The sequence below is a fragment of the Pogona vitticeps genome, chromosome 6 (assembly GCF_051106095.1).
Source record: "Pogona vitticeps strain Pit_001003342236 chromosome 6, PviZW2.1, whole genome shotgun sequence".
NCBI classification, from domain to species: Eukaryota; Metazoa; Chordata; class Lepidosauria; order Squamata; family Agamidae; genus Pogona; species Pogona vitticeps.
This window is the reverse complement of record NC_135788.1, coordinates 80916226-80931749: the sequence shown is the minus strand read 5'-3', so window position 1 is coordinate 80931749 and position 15524 is coordinate 80916226. Positions and strand designations below refer to the sequence as shown.

General features: G+C 40.0%; 1 protein-coding gene across 11 annotated transcripts in view; it reads left to right on the top strand.

Annotated features, from left to right (window-relative positions):
- The window catches only part of EPHA5 (EPH receptor A5), a 270566-nt gene that overhangs the window by 194871 nt on the left and 60171 nt on the right, over nucleotides 1–15524 (top strand). For 7 of the 11 annotated variants that reach the window (XM_078377660.1, XM_073003964.2, XM_078377659.1 and 4 more), the window contains 3 exons: nucleotides 323–447; nucleotides 4442–4601; nucleotides 12723–12828. In XM_078377660.1, coding sequence (XP_078233786.1) covers nucleotides 323–447; nucleotides 4442–4601; nucleotides 12723–12828 — 391 coding nt within the window. The remainder of the gene's footprint in view (nucleotides 1–322; nucleotides 448–4441; nucleotides 4602–12722; nucleotides 12829–15524) is intronic. The other 4 variants (XM_073003962.2, XM_073003968.2, XM_073003966.2 and 1 more) reach the window with 2 other exon arrangements.

Here is a 15524-nt window from a genome sequence, read left to right as displayed (position 1 = left end):
GCATCTAGCACTGTGAGAGTCAAAAAGCTAAACTTTGTCTGCAAAGTTGCTCCACTAAAGAAAACACCAAACTACTGTGGTTAAGAGACTGGCAAATAGTACATCTTTATTTAGAGAGTCTCTGACAGGCACATATACTGTATGTAAAATTCTTCTTTTAACTTTCACTCTTTTTTTGCTCTGAAGTGAGAAAACTGTGTATAACAATGAGCTGTTGCCTGGTTGACAAGCCTGATGCTGTTAGGTAGGGAGTACTTCTTTCATTCGTCTTCTTTTTCCATCTAAACTAAAAATTGTTTTGATTTCTTCTCCTGTTCCACAGCACCATCTCCAATCACAAATGTGAAAAAAGGGAAGGTTGCCAAAAATAGCATCTCACTGTCTTGGCAGGAGCCAGATCGACCCAATGGCATCATCTTGGAGTATGAAATCAAATATTTTGAAAAGGTGCGACTGTCCAATTGCAAGGCCATCAAGCTGTCTTTGATTTTTGCCCTGCCTCTCTTCTGTTAAAATTATAATATCTGTTCAGAAGGAATGGGATACTTTTTGTGTGTAACTCAATGTCAAATTGATTATACTGTAACTGATTAGGAAATATTGATGTTTACCCTCACACACATCAGTTTTCATCTGTGTATCACTTTTTTTGGACAGATATATTAAGGTTTCCTGCCAGTTCCATATCCAGGCATATCACAGTATAATTCAGGAAACTTATAGTGCAATCCTTTGTATATCTACTCAGAAGTAAGTTGCATACTTACTTCAAAGTACATTTGTATGGGATTGCAGCCCAGTCAACTAAGGTGCATGGCACAAAATACAAGTGATTTTTTTTGGCAGATATTAATTTAGTTGTCAGTACTGGCTAAAATAAACCCACTAAATCTATGGGGCTTTATATAGGAGATGGTTTATATAAAAAAATTGATAAAGTGGTTCCACTCTAACTGGGACTATTATTAATTAGACTTAGGCCTTTATTCATGCCACACTCCTATAAGAGAGGTCAGTATTGCAAAGTACAAGTAGATGAGGCTAAAAGTGGGTTATTTAGGGCTCTCTGCTCAGCTCAAGTCAGAGGACATATTCAAATTGTAAATTTCCTGCCTTATCTCTCAGTCTCTTAAGAGCCCTATGCTGCTCCAGATTTATGCTGATGTTTTTGTGTAATGACATTTTCTGTAAATAGTGTTTACTGAAGAATTGTTTTTATAGAGATTTCATTTCAAAATATCAAGAAAACAATCTAGTACAATGGGTTTGCCGCTTTTGCCAACTTTAGCATCGACTGTTCTTGATTCCCGTAACTGTAGAAATTATAGTTGAATTGTAAGTGAATTGGATTTGGCACATCTTTCTTGGATTGTGGCCTGCCAATACTTCAAAAAGAAGGCTGGAATAGTATGAAATAATACAACATATTTCTAATTGCTAGTCCCAACTATATTAACCCTTTTAATCAATTGCTTAGTGGTGGGTCAACACTTAAATAAATCCTACTGACATATCTAGTCAATGCATCTGCTTTCATTGTAACCTATTTGGTGTAGCACTAATTGAGTAGGGGAAAATCCAGCTTTGTCATCTCAATAGCTGTTCTTCAAAACAAAGGTCCAAATATTCATTTGCATGTTTGGACATTCTAGTTGAATAGCCCAGTAATGTGATCATTGTTGATTTTCCCCAGAGGGTGTGCTCTATCTCCCTCTCCAATAGCACAGTTTGCCATTATTTTTGGCTTTTATCTCTTATAACACTTATGTCCACAAATATATTTTTCACCAAGACGAATCATGATGTGATCATACTGAGATTCCTTTCTGTTGTGTGTTATAGGTGTACATGTTCTTGGTTATACTGTACATAGGAAGAGGGGAGGAAAGTTTCATGACACCTAAATAATTTAAATAGGTTTTATTCGCCATAAACTTTCATGGGACGTGGTGGCGCTGCGGGCTAAACCGCAGAAGCCTGTGCTGCAGGGTCAGAAGACCAAGCAGTCGTAAGATCGAATCCACGCGACGGAGTGAGCGCCCGTCACTTGTCCCAGCTCCCGCCAACCTAGCGGTTTGAAAGCATGCAAATGCAAGTAGATAAATAGGGACCACCTTGGTGGGAAGGTAACAGCGTTCCATGTCTAAGTCGCACTGGCCATGTGACCACGGAAGATTGTCTTAGGACAAACGCTGGCTCTATGGCTTGGAAATGGGGATGAGCACTGCCCCCTAGAGTTGAACACGACTGGACAAAAATTGTCAAGGGGAACCTTTACCTTTACCTTATAAACTTTCATAGACTGCAACGTTCTTCATCAGATCAGTGGACTGTAGTGCATGGATGCAAATGCCAGATAAAACCTGTACGTTTTTAGGATGGCAATAAAATCTTTGCTATTTTTGCTGCAATTGATTAACACAGCTACACACCCTCCCTTAGAATTATGTGCATTAGTCACCCAGAAGGGAACAAAAACACATGAACTGAAGATAGTCACAAAATGTCTTCAATTCTAAAATATAACACTTCCAAAATTAATATTAGACATTCAGGTTAAGCCAGAATACAGCTTCAGCAGCTTCAGAATGGATCATAGGACAGAGCAAACTCATTAAATGGTAACAGTACAGGAGAAATCTCCTGCCTTATACTGATCTTGGTGCGGTGAAACTCCAGAACACTGGTAGGATACAAATGACCACTTTAACATCACGTTATGGGTAGAAGCACTTGGTGACCTTGCAGTCTAAAAGACTGAAATCCAGTAGTAAGTCTTCACTAGAGTAGGCCCCTTGAATCAATAGAATTTAGGAGTTAACTCATCAAATCCCCACTGCTGCATTGCATTTTAATGGTGGATTTCAGCCAGTGATAGGTAACAATTACAGCTCTCAGAATTTCATAGCTACCAAAGCAGCAGCTCCCACTACTGCTGGCTGTGGGATTTTATGTGCTGTCGTCCATAACCAAAAATGTCCCCTCCGTGCTCTCTCCCTCTCCTATTTTCCTAGATTCCCTACACAAGCAGCCATGCTGGAGTGGAATCTGCTTCTCTACAGTCTGATCACACACAGCTGTGAGCTGCAGTTCATTAAACAGCTACATTGGCAAGCTGATCATACTCATGATATAGGGAAGTGTTAATTGGATAGGAAAAACAACTAGCGTAATCCATGTGGTGCCATCATTCACATACAGCCATGCAGGTTGACACTATGAAGAAGTGCATGCATGCTGTTTGTGAAGGATGCTCCACTCAAATCCAGATGTGTTGTAAGATTCTCAGCACTTGGCAGCTACCAAACCTCATAGTTCTGCACTCACAGTAATGTTTTCCCATGTAGCAAATGGTCACTCACTGTCTAACCCCATCAAATATCCAGAAAAGTTAAAATGAAGCTAGATATAAGTAAGTTTTACTTTAGTGTGAATATTTTCTTCTGTCCATGAGAATGGATTACATAAGGCCTTAAGCGGTAATGTCTGTAATCTATTGGGGAAAAATGGATATACTGTATAACATTCATTAGATGTAGCTGCCTGCATTCTTGCATAACAACTAGAAGATATCAGTACATTCATGCTGAAAATCCCATAGGGCCATTAAAAGGAAAGAAAGCTTTGTTTTTATAAAGGATTGGTATGGGTGTTTTTTCTAATTTCTTTGCAAGTACACTCTAGCAGAATATCTTAAAGTTCTACGCTAGGAGAAAATTATTTAGCATCTAGCTACTCATAGAAACTTGTAAAAGGTAAACACATAGCTGGATCATATGGAAAGAAAGAAGTGTCATTTATGTTTAGATAGGGATGGTTGATATTAGCGACATTAGACGTTAGAAATCCAAGAACTTCATCCATCAGCCTTGCAGATCCCTAGTTCTCTCAGGCCCCAAAGCAAATGAAGAAGTTGTTCTCTGAAAGTTGCAGCTTTCCAATAATCTGATCTGATTAGAATGCTGCTCAGGCATTATAACCTAAACATGAGTAGGGCCCTAACCTTGATGGGGATGGGGGAATGAACATGAGTTGGATGTCAATCAGACCTTCTCATGTTTGGTGCATAGGTCTGAAGAGCTGCTTGCAAATATATTCAGCTCAAAATATTTACAGGACTTCTCTAATTTGAAGCCATGATAAGGCAGAGCTGTGAGTTCAACTGAACACGTTGACTGGTGCCTTGTTAAATTTTTATGCTTAACGTTTGAGGTCAGATTGACATTCAGGTGGTGGAAACTGGGAGGCAGAACATACCTGCGGGCCTGATCCCCACCATGTCTTGTTCAGACTGTAGTGCCTGAACAGGACATAAGAGATTGACATAGAGTGGCTTGAAAAATAATGCCTGGTAAGTTTGTATGTGTTATTTATATGTTTTATTTCTTTGTATATATATGTGTGTGTGTGTGTGTGTGTTGTATGTGCATGTACTAAAAAGGATCAGGAGACCAGCTATACCATCATCAAATCTAAGGAGACCAAAATTACTGCTGATGGCTTGAAACCTGCTTCAGTATATGTCTTCCAGATCCGAGCACGGACCGCAGCAGGGTACGGTGGCTTCAGCCGAAGATTTGAGTTTGAAACCAGCCCAGTGTGTAAGTCATTGTAATTACTGTCTGTATGTGTCTCTGTAGTGGTTATATGAAAAGAGCCAGCAGATTACTATCTGCAAGGACTTGTCAGCTTTCATCTCACCTTCCTTTCTTGGTCTCGCCTCAGCCCTTCCTGGTCTGATACTTTCAGGAGAATCAACCATTAGTATAGTTAAACCATATTGTCCCAATTCTTTTGTATCCAGGTCATCAAACATGGTGCATCTTTAAAGTCTGACAGCAAAAGTATGTATTCTCCCCCCGAGCACTACACTGCTGTGGGTCTCCCCCCTCCTTTCTTTTTTATCATTCAGTATCTTTTTGTTTTAAAAAAAGGGTTGTGCAATCTTACTGAGTAGAATTCACACTGAGGAAAGTGCACCACATCATAGGTATGTAAATTCTCCTCTGTCACCACAAAGAGTGGGGCCTTCTGTAACACAAAGGAGAACAAAAACACTTATTTTGTGCAGAGTAAAGATAATGGCACAAATAACACTTACTGGGTGAAAACCAAGAGCCCCAACTTTATCCTGCTGTCCTATCTACTTTCTCACTGCCACATTATTTTATTCATGCTAATCTCTCTCTCTCTCTCTCTCTCTCTCTCTGGAGCTCCTCCATCTTTTCTCAGGACTAAGAACCCATTAGTCCTGTCCACATCCCATGCTCTGTCACTCTTCTGTCCCTTCCAAATGCCTCTCCCCCCCCCCAATTTCTTCCCCATGCCAGTACTTAACCTAATATGCAAAGGACATAAATCTTTGGATTACAACTTCAGAACCCCGAGCCAATGGGGAATGCCGTCATATTTGAGTAAAATATCTTGATTCTAGCTCTTGTTTTGGCAAGATTAACATTCCAGAAATCCTCTATCTATTTTGGGCTACAACTAGCTAACATTGCCAGCTAACGTTGCCAATCTTGATGAGCTGAGTTATTTAAGCTGTATCCATGCAAAATGTTGTGTAGTTCACTAGCTCTGACTGTTTCTTTAAGAGAAATTGAACTCCTAGCCTTTCCTAGCCAATTGAAATATAACCTATCCAACAACTGGTTTGGAATCCTTGCAAAAGTTTGTGTTTCTACCATTCCCCCCCTCATGTTGGAGAAATCGCTATTTTCTTTAGATGACTAGAACTCCTAGAATCTCTCTACCAGTGTGTGTGCTCAAGATATACCTCACCTGCCTATTAAAGTTGTGAAGGCAGTACTGTCTACAAAATTTCATGTTTATAGCTCTTACCGTTCTGAAGATCTTTGGGGTAAATATAATTTTCCACTAAACAAACACACAGAGGTCAAAATCCTCTTGCTTAGCAGAATAAACCATACTTAAGTAGACACATAGCATCAATGGGGATTTGGTGAGTCAACTATTCTACAAGTTCTATTGATTCAAATGGCCCTGCTCTAATGGTAACTCCCTTTATTGTAGTAAGTTGCAGTTACAATAGACCTAATGGAATCAATGGGATTTATGGACCAGTTGATTCATCAAATCCCCACATTCAATAGCCCTACTCTAGAGCAATTTATTACACTATGCAACAGGAGTTTGTCCACTCCTTCAGTTTGATTTATAAAATTATACCAGTGTAATTGATATGATTTCCCATGAAGATTCTGAGGAATTATAAGTATTTTGTTTAGAATTTCCACCCCTGCCTTCCCAAACTATTGTTTCCTAGGACAGAAAGAATTTTAACCAACTTAGATAAGTAATATAGGTATCTCCTAAATCCATATATCAGATTCCTTTGCAAACAAGTTATTCAAGCTATTTAGAAAGAGCAGCACCTTGCAGACTGCAGTTAATGACTTTGAAATGTTTCTTCCACCTTGAGAAAGGGACTTTAAATTAAATATTTTGTTCTTCAGTTAGATTAAAGAGGAAAGCTACTTTGTTACTGTTGACATATCTATTAACTATCCCTGACAAGGTGTGAAATATGGGGAAGCCTTTCACCAAAGACTAATGAGTTGGTTTGGTTTGGTGAAATAATTCTTCTTTTTTAAAGACACCTCCCATCCTAGAGGTTTTCAAAACCACAGAATTTATCATGCTGTGTAGTTTTTCCCCCCAAGGAAATAAACTTTTCCTGTTTTCTGTTGCTTGTGTGTGTGTGTGTGTGTGTGTGTGTGTGTGTGTGTGTGTGTGTGTGTGTGTGTGTGTGTGTGTGTGTGTGTGTGTGTGTATAAAAGCTGTATTCTCCAAATGCCAGATTCATTACATGAAAAAAAATCTGTTCTCAAAATTATCTTGTGTTAAATCCTCATGGTGCATATGAAGTTTTATGAGATAATTATAACTCAATATAGAACAAGTGGTTATGGGGTTATGGTGCAAGCGTAGCAGATGGTATCTACTATGAAATGTGTTGTGCAAAGGGTGCTACCTATAATCAGATAGGTTTTAAGGGCTCTGGGCCTCAATATTCAAATGGATTTGAATATGGCCAAGTCCAAATAGCTGTAAAAATTCATTCTGTAAGATCTCAAAGCCTTACTCACATTTGACAGAACTCCCCTGCTCCCTACTCTGGCTACCTACACTGGGAACTGAGAGAGCAGTTACATTATTTTTAAAAACAACAAGTCTTAAATCAGATTTAGGATGTTTTAAACCAAATTTTTAAAGGGTGACTACACAGCGCATGTGGGAGTGAGGATTGTTTTGTTAGAGAATGTTTTTTTTTTGTTTTTAATGAAAGTAAGGTACTTTACTCTTCTGCTAGAAGGCTGTTTAACTTAATGCGAATCTCAAATTGATGTAGTTTAAATCAACTTGCTGTATGTAAACACCTACGTTGGTGAAAAATTCTCCTGAAGAGGGATGGGGATGGGGTAATCAATCCAGAAGTGATAGTGGGGCAACCTGGATTTGGCGTGGATGGTAGAAAAGAAGAAAGGGAGGCCATTAGCTTCACTACTCTCGCCCTGTCATCCACTGGAGCTGATCTGAGAAAGTGGCCGGCTCCCTCACAGAGGTGTCCAGCTTCTGCTACTACCCCTATCTGAGATGGGGAAACAATCTGGTGGGATTGTGGGGGGGGGGGGTGCTGTGAGGTGAGTGCTTCCCAATTTGTCTTTGGTAGAGCCAGCCTTGCACATGGCACAGGGAACCAGGCTGAGTCTGACCTGGAAAGGACAGGGTGAAGGGTATCCAGGTGGGTTGTGACCAGAACATGGGAATGCCACATGCTGTTTTGGGTGACCTCCTGCTTTGACTACAAGTCACCCTGATCAGTACTATGCACATTCTCCATCCTAGATTCAAGTTATACGGATGAAGAGTGAAACTATATATAATCATATAAAGCTGGATAAAATATATTGGTTTCTAGATACTATAAAGAGAAAAGAAAATGCATAAGAAGCTGCAGTTTTCATTGGTTGCCCTGTTGTTTTAATCACATATAACTCTGCTGTGCAATTTGTTTAAATTTTAAAAAATCAAGGTCTGTGCTTTAACTGTGCTGCTTTTTACATATAGAACAGAAGACTTTCTTTTTTTAAAAACCCACCCTTGCATATTCTTATTTTAATCTAAAATTCTTGAAAAAGTAAACGGTTTGATGACTTATCTGTGAAGATAATGGGGGAAAGCCCCCACTCCTTTAATATACTCCTGTGGTTAAATTTCACTTGCCACTGGTATTTATGTACATACTGCATACCTATTTCAATTTGTTCAAATGACATGTTTATTACATTTTCATACTATTTCTATTCAGGAATGATTTCATAATGGAATAAATTCCATTCATTTCCCTGTTGAATAGAAACTCATTCTCCATGTTTATCTTTTGAATTTAGATTGATCCGTAGTTGATTATTTTTTGCCTTTACCTCTCATAATCTAGTCTCTCTCTTTAAAAAATTGTTGGCTTTTCTATTTTAAATACATGTTGCCTTTTAAAAATGAAATGGATTTTAAATGGATAGCCGACACAGATATGGAGTCAGTGAACATGCAGAAAGGATTTAGTGATGCAAACATCAGTGTAATAAAAACCATCTATTTAATGTATTTCATATTGCATTAACCATTAATCAAGTTCTATAAGTAGAAACAAAACCTTATTATGCTGCCAAATAAATCTCTATTATAAATTTTGGATGCTGTAGAAAATTTTCTAATTTAGAGTAGTTCTGTAATCATGTTTCAGGTTATTTATAAATGACCTATTGGCATTTTGGCACACTTGTACTATTGCCCTCCTGGCCTTAAACTTTAGAACAAAAATACTCATAACATTAATTTTTTAAAGGCCTATGATGTAAATCCAAGGACATAAGAGCAACATTTCTTAGTTTTATCTTTCATTTTTAATACTGAATCCATTTTAATGAAAATATATATTGGGCTTCAGTCTCATGCCCACTTTCTGGAGAGTTCAATTACTCTTATTTATGAGTAGCTATGTACAGTATTGCATTACACTGTTAAAGTACTTTTCAGATGATTCAGTAATTAGTTTAGGAAGCATTCTGGAACACAATGAGGATGCTCTTCAATTTCTTCCAAGCTGGAAGACAATTCTGATTGAGGCAGAATGTTTCTTTATGAATTGTAAGGGAAGTTTAGATTAGGCAACCTCCAGTTTCGAGAGACTATGGTAATGTGCTCTGAATGGAGGACTTGGAACAGTGTCTAGTGTGGCTGAGAAGGCCAGTTCGAGAGTAACAATCCCTTCAACTCTGAAGACAAATACAATCTATCCCTTGTCCAGCTCCCTGATTTTGCTGCTTTCAGGACTACCTCTTTGCCTCGGCCTGCTGGACAAATGTCTCTTCAAAATGGGAGAAGCCATGAAGCACCACTTGCCTCCAGGCTGAACGCTCAGATGTCAAGGTTTCCCATCTGTTAAGGTCCATTCCTAAGGCCTTCGGATCCCGCTTGCAGATATTCTTGTATCACAACTGTGGTCTCCATCTGAAGTGATTTCCCTGCACTAATTCTCCATACAGGAGATCTTTTGGAGCCTCGTGGTGCAGTGGTTAAATCGCTGTACTGCAGCTAAAACTGTGCTCACGACCTGGGGTTCAAATCCCAGGTAGCCGGCTCAAGGTTGACTCAGCCCTCTATCCTTCCGAGGTCGGTAAAATGAGTACCCAGCTCGCGGGGGGGGGGGGGGCAATGTGTAACCTGCATAATTAAATTGTAAACCGCCCAGAGAGTGCTTGAAGCGCTATGGGGCGGTATATAAGCAGCACGCTTTGCTTTTTTGCTTTTTTGGAATCTGACCATCAGCCATTCTCACGAGATGCCCGAGCCCGAAGTAGAAGTAGAGAGCTGGCATAAGCTTAAGTGCCTGGCTATAAAGCTAGGGGCTGGAGTTCAAAACTTCACTCTGAGAGGGGACAAGTGAGATAATCCAAAGCATGTGTGGCTCATGGGACTATGCAGCCTGTCATCTTTGCTGGCCTTGGGCAAACCACAGGATCCCAGCGTCCCCCCAGAGGGGTGGACTTTCCAGGTGTTGTATACCTGGAAAACCCTGTGGCAGTCACCATGAATTGAAATCTGCTTGAAGGCACAAAATTACTACCTTTGGCAAAATCACATGTTTAAGCTATAATGTAGCCCATCATGTCTCAAATGGTCATTTACTGCTCTGATACTTAAAACAAAAGTACTGCTTTAATATCCCATTATAAAATAGCACGTCATTAATTCGCATTTAATATTGGTTTATAATAACAAAATTACAGTTTTTTTCTAAATTCAGTACAGAATATCAGGCGCTTCTTCCCTTTCCAATTCAATCTGTAACTGCTCACTATTATGTCAGTTTTTGTTCAAATTTAATAATCTGACTATAGTTTTGTTAATGAAAATATGTGAAAACCCTTTGTCCGTCATACCATTGTCTTTTCTTCAGTCTTGCAACATACAAGTAAAGTTGGCTAATTATTCAGAACACCAGAGAAGAGAGATCTTAATTTGTGTGGTGGACACATTAAAGGGGGAAGGCATTGCTGAAGCAGATCAGTCATGGCTTCCAACACGACTGGCTCTCTGTGGAGGGGAACAGGGGTTCTTCTGAGCAGGTGTCATTATTTCTCAGGAGCAAGGGGAAATGTGTCTTCCCTTGTGTTCGTGATCTGAAGATACGGGACTAACTTCAGATCACAAGCAAGAGAGCAGATGGAATTTTTCCATAAAAGGCAGAGCTCTAAATAATAACCAGCATATCCAGGTAATGTGAGAGTGAAGAGTGGTCTCCTAAGGCGCACAGAAATCTGAAGATTCTGAAGGTTTGAGGACAAGGACACGGGAAACCCTGTCAGTGGGTCATCTCACCTTCCCCCAGGGCCCTCTTGATTTCCACATAGTGAGCTCCCTGGTGGACTTGGGAGAGACGCTGCTGGCTAATTATTTTCCAGAGGAATCCAGACAGAATCCCAGCCACCAGAAGGAGAGACCCCACACAGGAAGCCAGGAAGAGTCAGGCAGAGAACCTGTAACTTGAGGAGCAACCCCTACAGGAGGGAAAAAGACCCCAGGGGCCTAGAGAATATAAAGGAGGTACTGGAGGCAGAATGGGGTTGGGGGGCGGGAAGGGGATTAATGCAGAGAAGAAGACAGGGGAAAGAGGAATGTAAAATGACCAGGCCATGCAGACTGGAGATTTACTCCCTGAGGTGACAGTGGGGAAAAAGGAATGGGAGGAGGAGCTTTTGGGGGGGGGATTTTGTTAACCGCCTAGAGAAGGAGGTCTACTATGTAGGACTCCCAGGAGACTCAATTGCGGCAACCCCACTGAGGAGGGCTGTGTGGACAAACACACACACGTGGTGTTAAACAGAGGTACCATAGACTCAGAAATTATAGACTTGGGGCTTGACACCAGGCAATGCCCCAAATAGGTCAGGGACAGCTCCTGCTGACCCCAAAGGGTTCACAGAGGGTCATGGGTTTTGAGGATGTTACTCAAGTGCATAACTGATGATGCTCTGAGGAAATGTAAAGAATTTTGAAAAGATGGCAGTGAGTGATATGGATGGCAGTGGTGGCTGACATGGCATTTCATAATGTTTGTAGAGAGGAAAAATCAGCTTATGATAGGAGCCTTGTGGAGGAGTTGTTAAACTGATACCTTGTTTCCCCGAAAAAAAAAAAAGACAGGGTCTTATATTAGTTTTGTCCTCCAAAAATGCATTAGGGCTTGTTTCAGGGGATGTTTTTTTTTTTTTTTATGTACAACAATCTACATTTATTCAAATATAGTCAAGGCATTTTTCTTCTGGTTGCTGCACAATGGTGGAGGGCAGGCTTTCACTTAATTGGGGATTATTTGGGGGGGTAGGGCTTATATGATAAGCATCTTGAAAAATCATACAAGGGCTTATTTTCAGGTTAGGTCTTATTTTCGGGAAAACAAGGGTATGTTGCAGTCCAGACTCTGTTCATCACCTGAGTTCAATTCCAAAACACCCAGGTATCTGTCTCAAGGTTGACTCGGTGAAAAATCTCATCAGATAGTTTACTACTGCCTTCCTCTTTGCTTTTGTTTTGAGCTTTGGAGAAAAGGATGTAGTTATGAGAATTTCTGAAGATCCGATTCATTACCACCCAAATAAAACCTCTAATCTAATCTCCTTACTTTAACTTGCATTCATTAGATTGGGCAATGCATATCTTGAAGGAGGAGGAACTTTTAAAAAAAGTATGGTTAATTGGTATTACTATCACCAGACAATACATTTATTTCCTTCCATACCTGACTAATGTATCACTGGAGAAGCATTAGTCTGAAATTCCAAGTTACATTAAGAACTAGTTAAATCACTCAGTTACATTTGAAAATTTCCAGTTTAATTGATTGAAATGCATTAGTGCCAATTTCTGGGCAGATTTTGAAAGTTTTACTATGAAAGCAAAAAATGTGCAACATGTATTATTTTGCAAATCACAAGAACAGTTTTCAGACATTGAAGATACTTGGTTTTTTAACTATTTTATTCCCCCCCCCTAAAAAAGAAATAAAGAACCCCTGCTAAATATAGTAAAGAATGGATGCACTTTAATTCCTTTCTATCAGATCTGAAGTAAGAGTTCCTTTGAAGGTTGATCACAATTTTAACCTTAATCTCCCTTTTTGTTTTTCTTCTCAGCAGTAGCTGCGTCCAGTGATCAGACCCAGATCCCTATAATTGCTGTGTCTGTTACAGTGGGAGTGATTCTCTTGGCTGTTGTTATTGGTTTCCTTCTCAGTGGAAGGTAAGGAGGAAAAGCTCTGTGTTTTGTTCTTTGCAAATCTTCTTTGATCTCCACTGCCCCCCAACCTTTATTCGGCCAGTTGTCTTTGGAGCACGTTTCTTTTAAAGATAGAAAACACAGAAGCACTTGGGTTCAGTCTCCTGAATTCTGCTTGTCAATGTATGTATGCATGTGGTGGGAAGAGGAGGTTTTCTTTCTTTTTCTTTTTTAGCTCTATGCTGGAAATAATGGCCTCAGAAAGAGAGCCCTGTTTGTTTTTCCTTGGGATGCTAGTTCCCATATACACAATACTCCCTCATTGCATGGATACAAATTATATGGCCTCTAGGCTATTTGTAGCCCTTGGACTCCATGAACCCTGTCACACCTCCTCTGTTGCCAGAAATAATAGTGGAGAATCATGCTTACAGAGGCCTCCAGATGATGTGATTCCATGTTGAATATCCTCCGTACATACCTCATGTAGCCCCCCAATATTTTGGTCTCTCCCTCCCCCACCCCAAACCAGAAAGAATTTACTGATCCCTGCTGGTTTGGGGTTGATGCTATTCATGGTGGTCCAGGTGGGGAAGGTATCCTCATTTGGATCTCTAGCCACATACCCCTTCGTTATGATGGTTTGAGGAAGTGGACTGGTCCATGAAAGCTCACATTAAACTATAGCAGCTAAGGTGCCACAATGTTTTTGTCCTCTTTATCTTTTGTTTTTGCCTGATACGCTAGCACAGACTAACACGGTTACCTCTTCTAAAACTTCTTTTTTTATCCTTGCGAGTGTTTGTCTGTTGGTTCTGATTGAAGTGATTTGATCACTTCGGTATTTATCTCTCAAAAATATTTAAAAGCCACATCTGTGTAGTAGGTAGGACTGCTTCAAAAAGGCAGGTCATGATCGTTGCAGCCACAGCAATGAAGTCCTATGGCATCTTAAGGTTAATGAATTCATCACATGACTTTCCATGGACTATGCCCCACTTCATCAGATGCCATCCTATCGAAAAATTTCTGTGCTCCTGTCCACTTTTCCTGCTTGGAAGCAGGAAAGGCCATTAGAGGATGAGACATGTACTCTGATACATGTCTGAAGTGGGGGTAAAGTTTTTGGGTTGTTTTTAAAAATATTATTAGAAAGAAAAAAAAGCTGAATTGAAACCATAGTTTAACCCTACCTTGTTCCCATAAGTGATATTTTAAACAACCACCGTTTTCTACACTCAGATTTCATAGAGAAAAAGTTTCTGATTTCCTCTTCATAGTTTCAAAAGAAAAGGAGGAGCACGTAAGTCTTAGTCTCATTGATGCCTGTTCTCATAGCAGGAAATCATGGTTTCTCATCTGAACTCTATGATGAAGAAAGCTCTTGCATATTCCTAACTGTTCAGAATTTGAACAGTTCTGCATTGTTCTACAAAGCACTTCAGAATTATATGACTCATACAGGAGCTTTTCTCCACAAATTGCAAAGCCTGGCTGGTGTTTGGAGTGGCTCTTGGCAATCTAAAGTAAAACAAGATGATGATGAAGAAGAAAAAACCCTGCAGCCTTTTCAGCTATCATCCAATTTGGAAATTAAACTGAAAAGGAACTGATTTAAGAGGCAGAAATTATTTTAGTCCTGCTGTGATTGTCTTGGATACGATTTTGAAATAATTTGTGGAGTGTCTCAGCAAGCTGTGACATAAGGGGCAACCCCTCCCCAAAAAATTAGCTGTGACCTTTTCTACAATCTGTTGAGAATTTTTGTAGACATATGTTGATTCCCATCTAATACTCAGAAGACAGCAAGAGTTTTGTGCCCCTAGTTTAAAGATTGTTCCTTGTAATTATTTTTAGTAAGTATCAACATTTGACTGTAGTTTAGCTGGGTTCCATCACAGTCCACAGCAGGGAATTACAGCTCCTTATTCCTCTGTTTTTAGCCCGGCAGGGAAAGGAGAACCTACCAGAAACCCAAGAAAAGCTATGAAAGGTTCTTCCATTTATTGAATCTCGATGGACAGAATGCCTTTGTTCAGGGTACACATTGCATGGCAATAATTTTCTACCACCCACTATTTGATGTTGGTTTTCATTAGGTCAGTAATATGAAGGGAAGCAGTGTCCTGGGGAACAGGGTAATTATTCTTCATTTTTCACCTAAAACTCCCCCACACCAGTGAGAAAGTACCTCACTGAAGTTGGCAGGTTGTTCACATGACTGAGCACTGCCTGAGTGTACTGAGGTAATTTGCTCTGTAGCATCAAGTCATTTCTGATGTAAGGTGACCCTGATAGGATTTTCAAATTTTTTGAGATGTTGTAGAAGTGGTTTATCACTGTCATCCTATGGGTGAGCTGGGATTTGAACCCAGATCCCCTCAATCCTAGTGTAATGCTCTATCCACTACCCCACACTGACCCTCATAGTAAGTAATAGTAATTTATGATGTTGGTAGTGTAGTACAGTGGTGCCTCGCTTAGCGAGCGCTCCGTTTAGTGATGAAATCGCTTTGCAACGCAGTTTTTGCGATTGCAAAAGCGATCACTTTGCAATGTTCCCTATGGGGGAATTTCGCTTTGCAATAATCGGTTCCCTGCTTCGGGAACCGATCATCGCAAAGCGACAATTTTCGGCAAGCTGATCGGTGGTTTCGAAATGGCAGCCAGGTAAAAAACATGGCTCCTTGCTCTTTTCTGGGATGGATTCCTTGCTGCAC